General features: G+C 41.4%; 1 protein-coding gene across 9 annotated transcripts in view; it reads left to right on the forward strand.

Annotated features, from left to right (window-relative positions):
- The first annotated feature begins 12,920 nt into the window (after positions 1 to 12,920).
- Positions 12,921 to 16,201, forward strand: part of LOC129179635 (transducin-like enhancer protein 4) — a 31,444-nt gene continuing 28,163 nt past the window's right edge. For 4 of the 9 annotated variants that reach the window (XM_054773095.1, XM_054773096.1, XM_054773097.1 and 1 more), the window contains exon 1: positions 13,485 to 13,807. In XM_054773095.1, the coding sequence (XP_054629070.1) occupies positions 13,656 to 13,807 (152 nt within the window). In that variant the 5' untranslated portion in view covers positions 13,485 to 13,655. The other 5 variants (XM_054773099.1, XM_054773100.1, XM_054773103.1 and 2 more) reach the window with 3 other exon arrangements.

Raw genomic sequence — 16,201 nt, forward strand, 5'->3', positions numbered from 1 at the left:
TGGTTGTGTCATCTGCTTAAACCAGGAGTGTCCAATGTAATACAGCAGACCCCCCTACAACGTAAATAATCCCTTCCGAGAACCTTTATGTTATAGGGTTTTTACGTTATACGAAGCGTAAAATACATGTAAATAGCCTAATCCGTTCCAAGATCTTCCCAAACTCACCCCTTTGGCACTTCAAAATATTCAAAGTCCACCAAATATGGTGGGAAAATATAAGAAAACGTTAGCATAAACATAGTACAGTAACATTCCAATATAAAATAAGGTAATAAATAAGATTACTGTAAATGAATAAAACCGAAAACAAAAACAATCCTACCGTTCACGAGATGTCTTGATCAGGAGCGCAAGTGGAGGCCGGAAGGAGGATGAGGACTAGCCTGAGTCGAAACGCGACTCAAAGAGTCCAAGAGTCAGCTGGTCTCACACACAAACGCACACGCACTACACGATAATGCTGTGTGCAAAATTTTAATTTGTAACTTAACTTAATTGTTAAGTTAGTTTCAGGGGGACTACGAAGAGGAAGGAGGTTGAAGGGAGAAGCCTGTCTCTCACACAAACTCACGTACGTTGCATAACTCAGCCAATGAGATAAGAGCATAGGCGGTGCCCCGATAATCAGCCAATGAGATGAGAGCGGAGGCGGTGCCCCGAAAATCAGCCAATGAGAGCGTGAGGCATCAGAAGGCATCACCAAGTGTTAGTCTGAACTTACACCGTCTTGAGGCATAAATAAAGTTCATTGAAAAAACAAAGGCTTCCACTGACTTGACGCTTTACATTATATGGAATTTCTTCTGTAATACGATGCAAAAACTTTACATAAATTCTTTATGTTCAGTGGAATTTATGTAAAAGGTTTATGTTATGCGAGGTACTACTGTATAGAATATAGAATATACAGAACATGCCAACATCTCATTTAAATAGATGTCCATTCATACACATGTCAACATTTTTAGATCAGTGGTGCAAAAAAGAGAAATGAGAGGCAAAAATTCAGTAAGTTTTAAGAACAAAAATTGTCTTCAAAGGCCTGCACTTCTTCAACGCCACAAAATTGCCTACATGGAATTTGCACGATAACACCAAGCATGGGCCATTTGAAAAGTGGAAGAAAGTTTTATTCTCAGACGAGAAATAATGTAACCTTGATGGTTCTTCCAACGTTACTGGCATGATCAAGGAGATTCCACCTTAAATGTTTACCACACGGCACAGTGGAGGGGGTGCCATCATGATCTGGGCTGCTTTTTCCTTCAATGGAACAATGGAGTTTCAGGTTGTGCAGGGGCGTCAAACAGCAGATGGCTATGTGGAGATGTTGCAGGCGGCAACCCTCATGACTGAAGGCCCTCGTCTGTGTGGTAAATACTAGCTTTCTAGCAGGACAGTTTACAGTTTACAATAGCCGCCTGACAAAGGACTAATTCCATAGGAATAACCTCACTCTTTTGGACCATCATGCGTGTTCCCCTGATCTAAATCCAACTGAGAATATTTGGGGATGGATGGCAAGGGAAATCAGTTCCAAAACAGTGGATGCCCTCCGTGATGCCATCTTAAGCACCTGGAGCAACATTCCCACTAATGAGAATGGCGCAGTTACTCATTACTGAGTCCTGTTTATTTCTATTTTGGGGGGGTGGGGTCACGTTTTTTTGGAGTTGTGGTCTTAAACTTTTGTCTTAAACTTCAAACTCCCATTTCTTCTTTTTGCATTTGAAGCTCTACTTAGAAGCTCCTTACTGTGCAAAATCCAAATTCTTGCAATTTTTCAACTGGTCTTTGTATTTTGTGCAGGAGTGTACACATTCATCTATTCACATACACCACGTAAACACCTGTCCGCCCTTTCACATGCACACGTTAAAGATTTGTCTGTCTATTAACATATCATATCTATTACCGTATCATTGTTTCTCAAATAATTGCTGGTTGTTATTGTCCACTTAAACTGATAGCGTCTTATATCACATAGATCAGTGGTTCTCAACTGGTTTGGCTGCGGGACCCAAAATCACCCCTTAAACACAAGCAGAGACCCAAATTTCGTGTGTAGCGTGTGGGGAAGAGTAACTATCGCGAGGTTAACCAACATATCTTGCTGGTTGTAGATGTGGGTATAGGTTTTCATGTCAGTAGTGTGTACGCATTATTGTGATATCCGCATTGTCCACGTGTGTTCCATTTGTGTTGGTTTTGTTCGCACCACATGTTAGATAGGCTTCGTGTTGATGACGTTTGTGCTGTGTTGGCAGAGAGTGTTGATGGCTCATCGCTTTCAAATAGAGAGCACTTCTTTAAAGCAAGCTGAAGATGCCTCTGACCATTCCCTGAACGACTCACGCTCGCCACAATATACTAACAAAAGTTGCTGGTCTTCGTCTATGACAGTGGGTTTCAAATAGCACTACAGAACCTTACCAGCTAAAGTGGTATTAACAAACGGCACCTCGCTGCATTAAAAAAAAATCCTTGACAATAAAAACCCAACATTATGGTTAGATTTGATATTTTTTTATATATATATATTTTTTATTTTTTTAGTGGGTTGCGGCCCACCAATTGAGAATCACTAGAGAGTAAGGGTGTCACGAGACACTCAGCTCACAAGACAAGACAATACATGAGATTGGGTCTACGAGGACATTACTTTTAAGAAAGTAGGCCTACAATAAAAAAAATATTAAAAAATAATATACATGACAACATATTGCAATCTACTAATTTAATTTCAACTGCCTTACACTCATCTGCACTCTGTGTGTATGCTATCAGGCCCGCCTCCACCCGCCGAGACAAAGAGACTGTATGACTGACAAAAGGGCTCACTCCGTTCATGCCATTGGAACAAACGTGCCAAGGTGGTGAAACCAATGCAAACCAGAGAATGAACTGTTCATTTTCATTTATTGCGTGATTAATTTATTTCGGGCCTAGTACCCACGAGACAGTTTTTATCTGAACGTGAAATCTTGTCATGTTTTAATCTTGCGAGATCTTGTGAGACCCCTACTAGATACACTAGAATATATCGAACATGCCGCAGGCCAATAAACACACTTTGTCAGTAGTTTCTGTCTATATAAACACTCATGGAATGTAAACATCTGTACACATACACATACCACATAATCACCTGTCTGTCCATTCACATACACATGAAATATGTCTCTATTAACATAAATGCATCACAAATACACAGTAAACGTCTGTTTGACCACTCACATAAACATGTCATGAAAACGTCATAATAACGATCATATATTAGGAACTTTTCAGCAAATACATTGCTACCCAAAATAATAATGCTTGCAATTGTTCCACTCCTCGCTTTTCTTGCCACAGTTCTGTGATTTCCAGCGCCCGCTTGATTGGTTTGCATTCCAGTCGCCTCTCATTGGGCGAGGCAGAAACCTGACTGAGCCGGGCTAATTTGCCATGCTAATGAGATGGCACCAGCAAACACAGCCAGCTGGAGACCGGAGTAAATGATCCTGTCACCGGTCGAGAACACAAACACGGCTAACGGCTAATTAGCTCTCCTCGGCTTGTCAGGGTGACATTATTGCGGAATCCGAGAAGGACGAACAGAGGGAGGAGGGGCTGACTAGAGACAAAGGGAGCGTATACTTTTGTAACATTAGGTGCAGCATCTTTCTGCTGCGTCCCTTCTTTTCAGTGTGCTGTACACTGAGGGGTTAGTGTGGCGATGGGCCATGAGAATAAGGCGGGAAAATATGCTAAGCAGACAATCAAAGGTGTACCCCCTGGTGCTAAACAGCCAATCACTGCCGCCCCAGCGTGTGTCACCAGCCAGCAGGAGGCAGAATTAGTCCTGGTTAGCGACCAAGGCCCTGCCGTGTGGCTGATTAGGCTTTTAGAAAGAAGAGGAGACAGGACTGAAGTCTGCCTGCGTGAGGTGACTCAGACAAAGGACTTTTTACACTGTACAAAAAGTTGGAGGCATAATTTCACTTTTTAAAAACATTGTGTAGCCCTTACAGTACAGCAAATCTGGATATTTTTTTTGACCAACAAGATTCATCTTCTGTTGTGTTATCGCACAATTGTCTGTCCATAAACGCATAATGTAAAGAACTGTCTGTTCATTAACGTATGGACAGAATGTAGAAATCCGTTTGTCCACTCACATAGAAACGTCATATAAGGAACTGCTTGTTAAGGAATGTATGCACAATACTGTATCTAAAGCTTGTCTATCCATTCACTGACACATCATGAATTCAAGAATTGTTTTCTTTAACGTACGGACATTATGTAAGTATCCGTCTGTCCATTCACATTGTAGAGCAACAATTCATTTTTTTCACATCCAGGGTTCTGTGCCATGAGGTGCTATGTTGAACTTCCAGTGAGAGCGATAACACAAATTTAAACACCTTCTCCCCATTCACACCTAACACCTTGTAACACTAACAAGTCACATGACCCCGGGAGGGAAAATGACTCATTGCCCCCAATTTGTACATTTCCACTAGGGGGTGTACTCACTTTTGTTGCTAACAGTTTAGACATTAATGGATGTGTGCTGAGTTATTTTGAGGGTACAGTAAATTTACACTGTTATCCAACATGTACACTGACTACTTTACATTGTATCAAAGTGTCATTTCTTCCATGTTGCCCCATGAAAAGACATACTGTAATGAAACATTTGCAGAAATGTCAGGGGTGTACTCACTTTGGTGAGGTACTGTGCATCATGCAAGCATCCGTCTATGCTTTCATACACACAATGTAAATGCTAAATTACAATGTAAATATCTTTGCCCATTTACATATCATGTAAACATGTAAGCATCTATCTTTCCTATATATGTAAACACATAATGTAAACATCAGTTTTCCCATTAACAACAACATTATGTAAACTAATTAAAACTATCAGTCCTGTCATCCTTCCATCTTGCTGCTTGTCCTCATTAGGGTCGCAGGTATGCTGGAGCCCATCCCGGCTGACTTCGGGCGAGAGGCGGGGTACACCCTGGACTGGTGGCCAGCCAATGGCAGGGCACATATAGACAAACAACCATTCACACTCACATTCATACCTATGGACAATTTAGAGTCTCCAATTAACCTAACATGCATGTTTTTGGAATGTGGGAGGAAACCGGAGTACCCGGAGAAAACCCACTCACTGTGTGGCCAACATGCTAACCACTAGGCCACCGTGCAGCCCCAGTCCTGTCACGTACACTATTTAAATATATGTCTGTCAATTCACATACACAGATTGAGTAAACATCTGCTGTCTGTTTATTTACACATACTGTATCATATAAACAACATTTATCCATTCATAGAAAAAATGTATTTAAATGTCAGTCTGTACAGTACACACATAATGTAAACATTTGTCTGTCCTTTCACGTACACATATGTACACATCTGTCAATTTTGTATGCGCTTGTCATATAAACATCTGTATGTGTTCAAGTATGCACATATTTTAAATCATCTGTCATCCAGTCACATACACGCATTATGTAGACATCTGTAAGTAGGCATGTATTCTAAACATTTGTTGGTCCATTCATACACTCATCATGTAAACATCTGTCTATCCATTCATGTACACACATCATAGAAACATCTGTCTGAGAGAAAATAAATACATTTGTCGTCTTGGTCGCTTTCCATTTTCATCCGGTTAAACACTTGCAGCCATTTGTGATGTAGTAAAGAAATGGCAGCAAACTGCGCATTGCATTTGAGGGGCGGCCTGGCTTTGAGCACCAGATGCTGATGCTCCCCGAGGGTGGTCGCTGTGATGGAGCCCATCCTTAAATGTCTCCTCACACACGTCGCTCTCCCCGTGTGGAGGCAGGATTAACCTGCTGCTGGTGGAGTAAATCCAGTGCTGCCTCCACCTCTCCATCTCTGTGTCTGGTTATCCCTTCACATGAGCTCGTCCGTTCAAAGGGGATGGCAGCCGGGGATTAATGATGTGTTAAAAGGCGACAATGGGGGATTTAGATGCAGCTTGCAGTAAGGACAGGAGATTTGAGAACACGGGCCACCGGTTAGTGCTCAGTGAAGTATGATTAGGTACCAGCAACACCCCCCTCCACACACACACATACAAAGACAGCATGATAGACAGGTGATATATTATTATTTCATGTACCGAGAGGATAGCGTGGTGGCGAGCTGTTCCTATAGTAAATATACCTTGAGAACCCTACTGACCTTAAGGTCAACAGCAGCAACCCCCACAATCAAGTGGAGGAGTCCACATATTGTTGTCATTTGTTGACATGTGTGTGCTTTATTTCTTCATATTTATTTGTACAGCGTAGTTTGCTGTGATGGGTTTTGAGTTGTGACACTGATCTCTCTTCAGACTTTGGAACAAAGTTGAAAGATGAAATTCTGAGTGTAATGATTGAAATTGATACTTTTTGAGCAGATTAGTGCCAATTTGTAACTGAAGATACCACACTGAGTCAGTAGATTAATACTTGTCATTTTTGGTCCATCCTTAAAACGAACCTCAATCCATTTGCTCTACTCGTATGTTTGGTTGAGTGGGAATTACGCAGTCCACCAAACCCAGGACCGGATCAAACAAGGGGACCAAGACCGCCTGACAGATGGGTCTCAGTCCACCTGCAAGCAGACTGGAGAACTGATCCACCAAATCACCGGATATGACGCCGCTGCCGCCATAACCAGACAATGGTTTGCTAGACCGAACAGAAGGCAAAGTCAGCAAAATAAAAAGAGTTAAATGTCACCCTAGAAAGGTAAATACAGTAGCCCCATTATACAGCCCCATTATTACCAACACAGTTTGGGTTTTCCACCTTGTCGCAACATGTAAATGGTGCCAAAATAACTAACGTGTGCTGTAGCACGTTTTTGTCGTTCTGTTCCTCTTCTGTGTCAAACTCATTGGGTGGATTAAACTGTGTCTCGCCTACACACCCCACAGTGGAAACAAAAGCCAGATCAGGGTTTACTGTTCCGAAAAAGTACAGAAGAGAGCTGAACTGAACTTAACCGCTTGGTGGAAACATGTCTGTTGATGTGGCTCGTGCTATTTGTGTAGTACACGAGTGTATGTAGGGCATGTTATATACACAGGAAACATTTGACAATGACATTTAAAACCATGTCATGAGATACAGTTTGGATGATTACGGTAATTGCGTTTTATAAGGCTGGGAGATATTAGTTCCCAATTCAAATGCAGAGCCTATATCCAATTCTATTTACATTGACAATCTGTCATGTTCTGTGCCTGTCGCTCTGCTGCTGCCTGTCTGACATGTTGTTGCAGTGCGCTGCAGTCTTGCTGAGGCGGAGCCACCTGTGCACACCTGCCGCCAATTACTCACCGGCAGGACTCACCAGTTGCCAGATTGTACCTCAAGCTACGCCTGCTATCCGCTCAGCCCTTCTCCTAACCTTGTCTTGTACCCTAAGCTTCCTGACTTTTAGCTTGTGTATTGTGTGAGTACCACAGTTCCCGCTTGGCCTTTCCAGCGGAATTTTGAGTTTTTTGTACCACAGCTAACGCGTTCCTGTCTGGCTTTTCCAGCAGTGTTTTCTGTTCCTGTTATTGTACTTTTTCCTGCCAGCCTTCTTCGCTGGCAGTGCTTTTTGTTCAGTATTCCTTGGACTCTGACTTGGATTTTTGTTGTATGTATTTTTACCACTTTTTGTATTAAATTATTTTACATCAGATTGTGCGATTGTGCATTGGGATCCACACCTTGGCTAGCGCCAACCCTGACACAATCAAGTGATGCATATCTAATTCATATCGGATTTTTATGCACACTTAAAGTTCCCAAATTATATTTCTCAACAGTCTCAGAGGTCCCTGCACAACAGTGTTTTGGAAGTGTGTCCAAACTCTAGCCTTGATGCTGGACAGTTTAAAAGTGCTTTTCGTGAGCCAAACTGGGCACACCCTCTTTTGTGTGTCTGTAGCTTTAATGCTAATGAGCTGTGTTTGTCCACACCGTGAGCGTGTGGCTTCAAGAAGTGCTTTTGTGCACTGTATCCACTGTGGGGGATAGGTTCCCAAAATAGCCCGCAATAAGTGAAAAAGCCAACTTTATTTGTTTGACGGCTGTAAAACCCCTCACCATACACTTTATACACTGTTCTCAGAAAGGCATTAACATTTTCTCTCATTTTTCTCTTGTTTAAACACTCTAAGTTCAAACCTTTGTTTGAATTTTAATGCTCAACCTACGAGGTTGAAGAAGAAATTATGAAGTGCCTCACGCACATTTCACGATTCTGACCATGCCTCTTCATCCTGGTGCCGCTTCGCTGAAGCTTTTTTGTATCCTTGTTAAAACGTATTATTGCTGTATCCTCGTCCTCCAAAAATGATTACAAAATCAGAATGACACAGGAACCTGAGGTCAAATGCTTGTTACCTTTTAGAATGTAACCAATATTTTGGGGAAAAATGTACCTTCTAAAGTTGAAAGGTTTGAGAAATTCAACCGCCAAGACTTTAACTCAAACAAGTGTCAGAGGATTAACTCTGTGCATATGTTTTGCTTTTTCTTTGGCTTTTTGGCAACACTAATTCCAAAAGCCGTCCACACGGCAGCCACTCAGGGATTACACCACATGCAGCAGAGGGGACAAATGCCGCTCATTTCAATGGCCCAATGAAAACCAGGACATTTTCATCACTTTCTAAACCCCCCCCCCCCAAAAAAAATAGGATTACCAGGCCTTGTCCTGGGAAAGAGGACGTTTGGTCACCAGAGTTAAAGAATTGGACAGCCGGACACAAATGTTAGCAACAGTAGCATAGCTACGTGAGCTACAGTGCTAACATTACAGTCGCATTTTAAGATCGCCGTCATGCTATGTTAGTCTGTTCACTGAACAAAAACAAAATAATCGAGTTTAGGCTTTATTTTAAAATCTGTAGCATTTTCTACAACGCTGTCCTCCGCGAAGTGGCGCTTGTACTGTATACTTGGCAGCGGGCTCATCTAGCTATGGGTGGGTCAGGGGTGGTCGTGACGTCAAGAAAATTTGCAATTTCAGTAGCAACCGTTTGAGCGCCTCCTCTCTCAAAAGTGGAGCAAACCAGTGAGGGAGGTGATGGATTTTTTTTTAACATTTGGGTCTTCTAAAGAGGCTCTAAGGACAGATATGACTGTAAGGATGTCATTAAAAAGTCAATTGTGCATAGTTCGGGACCTGTAAAAGAAACAAGAATCGGATCTGAGGATCATCCTATTCCACATGATTTTTTTCTGTTTGAGGCATATACTGTATCTGAACTGGGAGACAAGGGCGAAAAAACTGGGTCACTTGAACCATGTAGGTGTAAATCCATCCAATGGTTTATAGTTGCACATAATACTGTATGTTACAGCCACCTCTTCAGTCGTGCTTAGTGTTGCATTTAAGGATGTACAGTACATGAAATGGAACACAGCTCACCTCAGCTGAAATAGACCACCTTACTGTATGTGGCACACTGGACAAGAACAATATGTTTTTGGTTTTGTTGTGTTGATGAGGAGCTGTCAAATCCTCACAAAGGGTTAGGGTAAGACACTATACAGCCCCCTTACAAACACACATACATACAGTATACACACTTTGACACGCACATCCAGCCTAACCACCTCAAAAACCTGCAATCTCCTGTGCATCAGATGCCAAATGAAGTTCCTCTTTAGAAAACAAAAAAAAAAGAAGCTCGAGCTGTCAAATCGTCAGAGGCTTTGTGGCCGGCGGCCTTGCAGCCCTTGTGTTGAAGCCAATAATCCGGCGTCGGGGCTTCAGGCGCGCAGAGAGTCGTGATTGACAGGGCTCGATATGAGGCCCTCGCCTCACTTGACATTTGGGTTTCATAAGGTCTGGAACAAAAGGCAGGGGCAAAATAATCAGAGACGGACGCAGGCAAATAAATCTGTTTATTCCTCCTCACCTGCCTCCCCTTCTCTCCCTCCCTTCTGCAACTCCCCTGCTCGCCCACATCACCGCTCCGCTGTTGGAGAGGATAGAGGGAAGGCATGATATTACCTTTTCTGAGCCTTAGTGGATTCACGCGCCACGACAGCAGGTCACTTTAGGCCCTGTGCTTACCTGAGATATTAGTTTGTATGTGTGCTGGATAGAGATGTGTATTTGGATGGAGTGTGTGTGCTCAAGCCAGTCTATGTGCCAACCAACAGAAAGGATAGAGAGACATAGGCAGATACAGGACGAATATAGCGTCTAAGTCTACTTAATTATTGTATAGACCTGAGTATAAGACGACCCTGAATGTAATACGACCACTGTTTTCGGAAAAGACTAAATCAAACTAAAAAAACGAAATGAATATTTTATAATCATCTTTTCCACCTTAGTGAAATAACAACCGGTAGCTTGAAATTTAAAAGTACCACATCTCCTCACTGCTACACAGTTCTTCAATGACTCTGCTTTGTTAATCAGCAACATCTTAAAATTATCATCATAACGCCTCCTCTGCTGTTTGATAAAATGCTAACAGCTTATGAGAGACTTTTTTTCCAGCGTGTCTATGCGAGTGAGTGACGTGAGTGAGTGAAGAAAAGCTCTGACTTGCTTGGGGGGAATTTGTTGGTTTGCATGTATACATTTGTAGAACCTGAATATAAGATGGCCCCTTAGAAGGGAAAAAAAAACACTGTTTTATATTCAGGTCATTACGGTATTTGCTTTAATTCATTAAGATACAGTCGTCCCTCACTACGTTGCGGTTCACTCTATCAATAATTGTCAATAATTAACTAATGATCGCTGTTTTGTGGATGAATATGGTCTATTATTAGTTTTAAAAAATGCATATTTAAGCAAATTGTACATATTCATGGCCTAAATTAAGCATTTTCAGGCATAAAAATGCTTAATGAAGGCTCAATGAACAAAAATACAAATATAGGGCATTCAAAAGGCGTTTTATATGAAGTGCAATACCTTACCTGTGACTTCTTGTGTCTTGTGTTACCTTTAAGACACGGGGCCTGGGACATCAGCTGGCTAGAGTTGACTTTTAGCTGCAGGTTAGCAATGTAGAGAGTGGCCGACAGCAGCTCCTGTGTGAATGTTCAATGCATGTGATCTCTGCTTGTCAATAAAGCAATTGAAGTGCATCATGAGTCACTCTTTAACCATAAACAGCGCGGCAGTAGAGTAGTATTCTACACTGGTCTCTATGTGTCAATAACGTTACGTTGATGAGACAATATCCACCAGGAAGTACGCTGTCAAAGCTAACGTGTGAGGCTATTTTATCATATTTATGTCTAAGATGGCTTATTTTCTATTATTATGTTTAGTATATTGGGTAATACAAGTGTAAATGGTGTTGTGTCAAGTATAGTTGTCTGTAATAATAGAAAAAACAACATATTTAGAATGTCATAAACACGTTTTTTTATGCTCTAACTACGAGAATATTCCATTTATTACTATTGAATTGTACTTTAGTGCGGTCGGGTCTGGAACCAATGAACTGCGATAAACGAGGGATGACTATAGCAATAGCACCAACTGCTGGCATGGAGAGTTATTGCTTCTCACACGCACACTTGCACAGTTTAATTATATTCTGTAGAAGAGCTGTACCTGTACAAAGATAGAGCATATTGATACGTTTTGACTGACACTTTGTAAAAAGCCAGTAAAACATGAAAGTAGCTGATTGATGATGCAGCGCAGTTCTCCTACTAAAATATCACGTCTTATGTACAGGGACATATACAGTCACATATACAGATTTGAGATTTGAGAGATTTGATTTGATTTGATTGAGATACAAATATTTGAGATTCAAGTATTTGTCTCAAACATATATTTAAATTGCAAACGTACAGCAAATATATTTTAAAAATGTTATACAAGCTGACATATATTGTAAGTAAAAGTCCATATTTTAACACGCATGAAAAATACCTGTTTATGGTACATGTGCAAAATATATGTGACTTATACAAGAGCAGCCAGTTTTATAGGTCTTCAAGTATACGAGACATGTATGTGTATATAACATCCATGTGTGATACATGTATTACCATTATGTGGTATATCTTCCCATGGATCATGACTTGATCGATTATGAGCTACACCACTGCAGTCTAGAACCTCAATAATAAACATACTGTTGCATCAAAACTTGAACTTGAAAAGTCTGCATTTCTTGATAACTCGTGGATTACAGTAGATTTTACTTAATTCTGTGGCCTACTGTATATCATTAGCTCTATTGCTTTCATTGTACCCACGCAAGACACATTAACCTCCTGACTTCACTGTGCTAATTCTTTGACCATCAGTTCCATTGGTCCCAATGGAGGGAAAAAACACTGGGTCTGTCCTGTTTGGGTGAGCATGACAATATGACAACGAACCATGATGGAAATAAGCATACAATATATGTCCCACTTTGGCAGCTGTGATAATTCACATTGTGTTCACATCAGCACACCTACATGCGTTAATTATTCATGTACAATACAAGCAGACTGGTGTACCTGCAAAGCCTGGTGACAATTTAATTGAGGGGATTGTAAAATGCAAAAATGTGCACATAATGGAAGACTGTTTTAATGGGTTAATAAATAAATGGCAGAAACAAACAGGGAGCACGTGTTCGCTTGGGAGTGTGTGATAAAACGCGCATAAATCTAGGGATAGTTACCATTACCACTCTGTGTCATTTAGTACCAGGCAGAGAGTTTACCCCACGTGGGGTGCCTGCATCGCTCGCACCTTTTTGTGAGGTGATTGGACAACACGAAGATGAGTGACAGGTTGCAAGAGCGCGGGCTGGACTCTTCTTGCTCACTATTGGTTGCCGTTAATGACCGCCTCCCCTTTAGACTAGAAGCAGGAAGTTGTAGTTTTATAACTCGGATTCACGCGCTACTCTCCTTTGGATTAAAACTACAAATCCCGATATGTTCGATTTACTCGCTTGTAAACGTCGCGAATGTGTAATTGCGCTCGTTTGACTGGCTGCTTCTAAATTTGCTTCTTGAAAGGTGGGGGTGAGATCCGTCAGTGTCGGTGAAGTGGTCGCCGCTGCCGGGATATGTGAACATTAACGGGGGAAGTAGGAAATTAACCGGCTGGTGAGCTGTGGAGACGCCTGCAGGAGGACAAGTGGGGTCACGACATGGCGGAAGACGACGATTAGAAGAGGAAATTCAACAAATAAGTGATTACTAGTGGGATATATTCTCCTATCACACGGTGCAGACTTTTACAAAATTATTGCTGCAACAATGGCGATTTGCCAAAGGTCCGAGGGTGTTTACACTCGTCTAGCCGGCTACTGACTTGATCTTTTACGCACAGGAGAAAGAGCCACACTTCACTCTTTGTTTCACGTTTTCATGTGGAGGAACTTTCCAATGCCTTTTTAATGATTCGAGACTTGAGCAAGATGTACCCTCCGGCGCGGCATCCGGTAAGTAGACCAAAAAAGCTCATATTGAGGAGCCGTGCTTCTCATGCGTAATCACTTTGGTTCGAGTTTCTGTGCCACCGCGCGCTAGCAAGGACAATTGGGCTCATTGACAGACTTCTGTGTCCAAAAACAGACATGCTAAGGAGGCTGACAGGAGGCCTTTGTGGTCTTGACACTTGTATTTCAGATGTCTCAGTCTTTCCTCTGTTTTTCTTCTTTGGTTCTGTTGGTTCGGTTTGAGGTCGTGCACCAGCCTGGACAGCCGTTTAAGTTCACTGTGTCCGAGTCCTGCGACCGGATCAAGGAGGAGTTCCAGTTTCTTCAGGCACAGTATCACAGGTGAGTGTTTGGAGGAGGGAACAGGAACACATATGTCGTCCAAAGGCTTTTCCACGGGTGCTTTTGTACTCTTGTATTATATCTGTACCCTTTTGGAATTTAATCCAATCAGTACCAAAACTGTGGTCCGAAATGTACAGTACAAATGGACTCCTACTGTTCCATCCATCCATCCATCAATCAATTTTCTATACCGCCCAGCTAACTTGGCGCGAGAAGCGGTGTACACCCTGGACTGGTCACCAGGCAATCACAGGACACATAGATAAATATTCCTACTCACATTCACACCTACGGACAATTTAGAATTAACCTAACGTGTATGTTTTTGGGATGTGGGGGGAAGCCGCAGTACCTGGACAAAACCCACGCAAGGACGAGGAGAACATGTAAATTCCACATAAAAATATTCCGAACCAAGAGCTCCAAACGTACGAACCACTGCGCCACCGTGCAGCTCACAAACAAAATAACAATTTTCTGAACTACTATTGTGCTAACGTGAGCACACATCTGTCCTACTTTCATCAATTATACCCCCAGTGGCTGACCACAGGTGTACCTTATCAACCTCCACATTGCACGTCTCCCTCTGCAAGAGCAAGAGGTGTGAAATACTTTTTTAGCCAACATGATGAAGTGTGAAATATATTGCCTGGAGGCAGAACCCACAAGCACCATACCAATGCATAATAATCACCTTGCACCTCTGGCGGCCATCATGTAATTATTGCCCAGTCACCTGCATGGTGACTGTTGGCCAGGGGTTCTTTTTATGTTATTGATTATTATAAATGTTTTTTTTTTTATGAAGGTGCACCTTTGGTGAAAAGAATATCTTTAGGATTTTCTGTTTCCCGTTTCTCCTGTTTCGCTTGTAATTCTTCACAATGCTTGAACGGAGGACAAGCATCTCCCTAATAACAAAGCACTCGGAATAGTTTGCTTGTTAGACGAAGAAATGAACTAAAACACATAAAATTGTACATGTTGTTTTTGCTCTCCCTCTGCTATCACAAAGCAGAATTTTTGTTTGTTTCAATAAAGCAAAAGCATAACTTTTGAATATTTATACACCGCAGTTCCTCCTACAGTATAGTAGCCCGTGGCTTTTACTGTATTTACATAACTACAGAAAGTATCAGGCATTTATTAGTGGGAAGGCATTTATTAAGGGTCATGTATATATTGAATATATAGCGTGTGTGTGTGTGTGTGTACGTATGGATATGTGTAGATATATATATATATATATATATATATATATATATATATATATATATATATATGTCTATCTATATATATATATATATATATGTCTATCTATATATATATATATATATATATATATATAATATAGATATAGAAAGAGAATATTCAATAGTTTTTACATACTTATCATAGGGGAAAAAAAATCTCTATTGTATTTTGGCCCAAAAACATGCATGTTAGGTTAATTGGTGACTCTAAATTGTCCATAGGTATGAATGTGTGTGTGAATGGTTGTTTGTCTATATGTGCCCTGGCGACCAGTCCAGGGTGTACCCCGCCTGTCGCCCGAAGTCAGCTGGGATAGGCTCCAGCATGCCCCCGCGACCCTAAAAGAGGAAAAGTGGTATAGAAAATAGATGGATGGATGGGATTTGGCCCACAAACTTCAGCTTTACAGATGCCATGGCTGCTCTGCAGGCAGCGTCTGTCTGCTGTTGTACGTTTTGCCGTATCAGTCATGCTAAATGATTTTCATAAATTTTTTTTTTTTGAAATCTATATTTTCTTGAGGGATTTAATCTAATTTAATTGATTTAATTTAACTAGGTGATTCATTTTGGCATGGTGTCTATTAGAGCAGAAGCGGTTATTTGAGGAAATGCGGTACAGGTGGTTCTCTGTTTACAGCGTTCCACGTGTTAAGTACGTGCTATCATAAATTCATGAGAAACTTAATTATGGTCCGTAAACGTGAGGCTCGCTGGAGAACTAGTTACAAGGCGGTGAACCGCGGAAGAATACACTATATGCTCAATATTGGCCGCGCATGTCTCAATCGCTTGACTCTGACGACCATTATTACGAATAAACATTGCGTTGTGACGTCTACCCGGACAAAACACAACGAGCTTCTATTGGCCAAACCATGCCAAAACAACATCAGCAAAGTCAATGGCACTCTCTGCACACAGCCACACACACGTCACGTTCACAGACGGTCGAAAACCACAAAACACTACACATAACTGCCAGGATCCTCTAAAAAGCGACAGCAATAATCAAGCAGTGGAGTGGTCTCATTATTGACGTGGAAAGTTTGCTAGTGCTTTGGCTTTTATTATTTTTTTGTTAGTTTCATTTAATTATGTATTTAGTGTTTTATTACTGTATTTTATATCCTTC

Source organism: Dunckerocampus dactyliophorus, chromosome 4, assembly GCF_027744805.1.
Source record: "Dunckerocampus dactyliophorus isolate RoL2022-P2 chromosome 4, RoL_Ddac_1.1, whole genome shotgun sequence".
Classification (NCBI taxonomy): Eukaryota; Metazoa; Chordata; class Actinopteri; order Syngnathiformes; family Syngnathidae; genus Dunckerocampus; species Dunckerocampus dactyliophorus.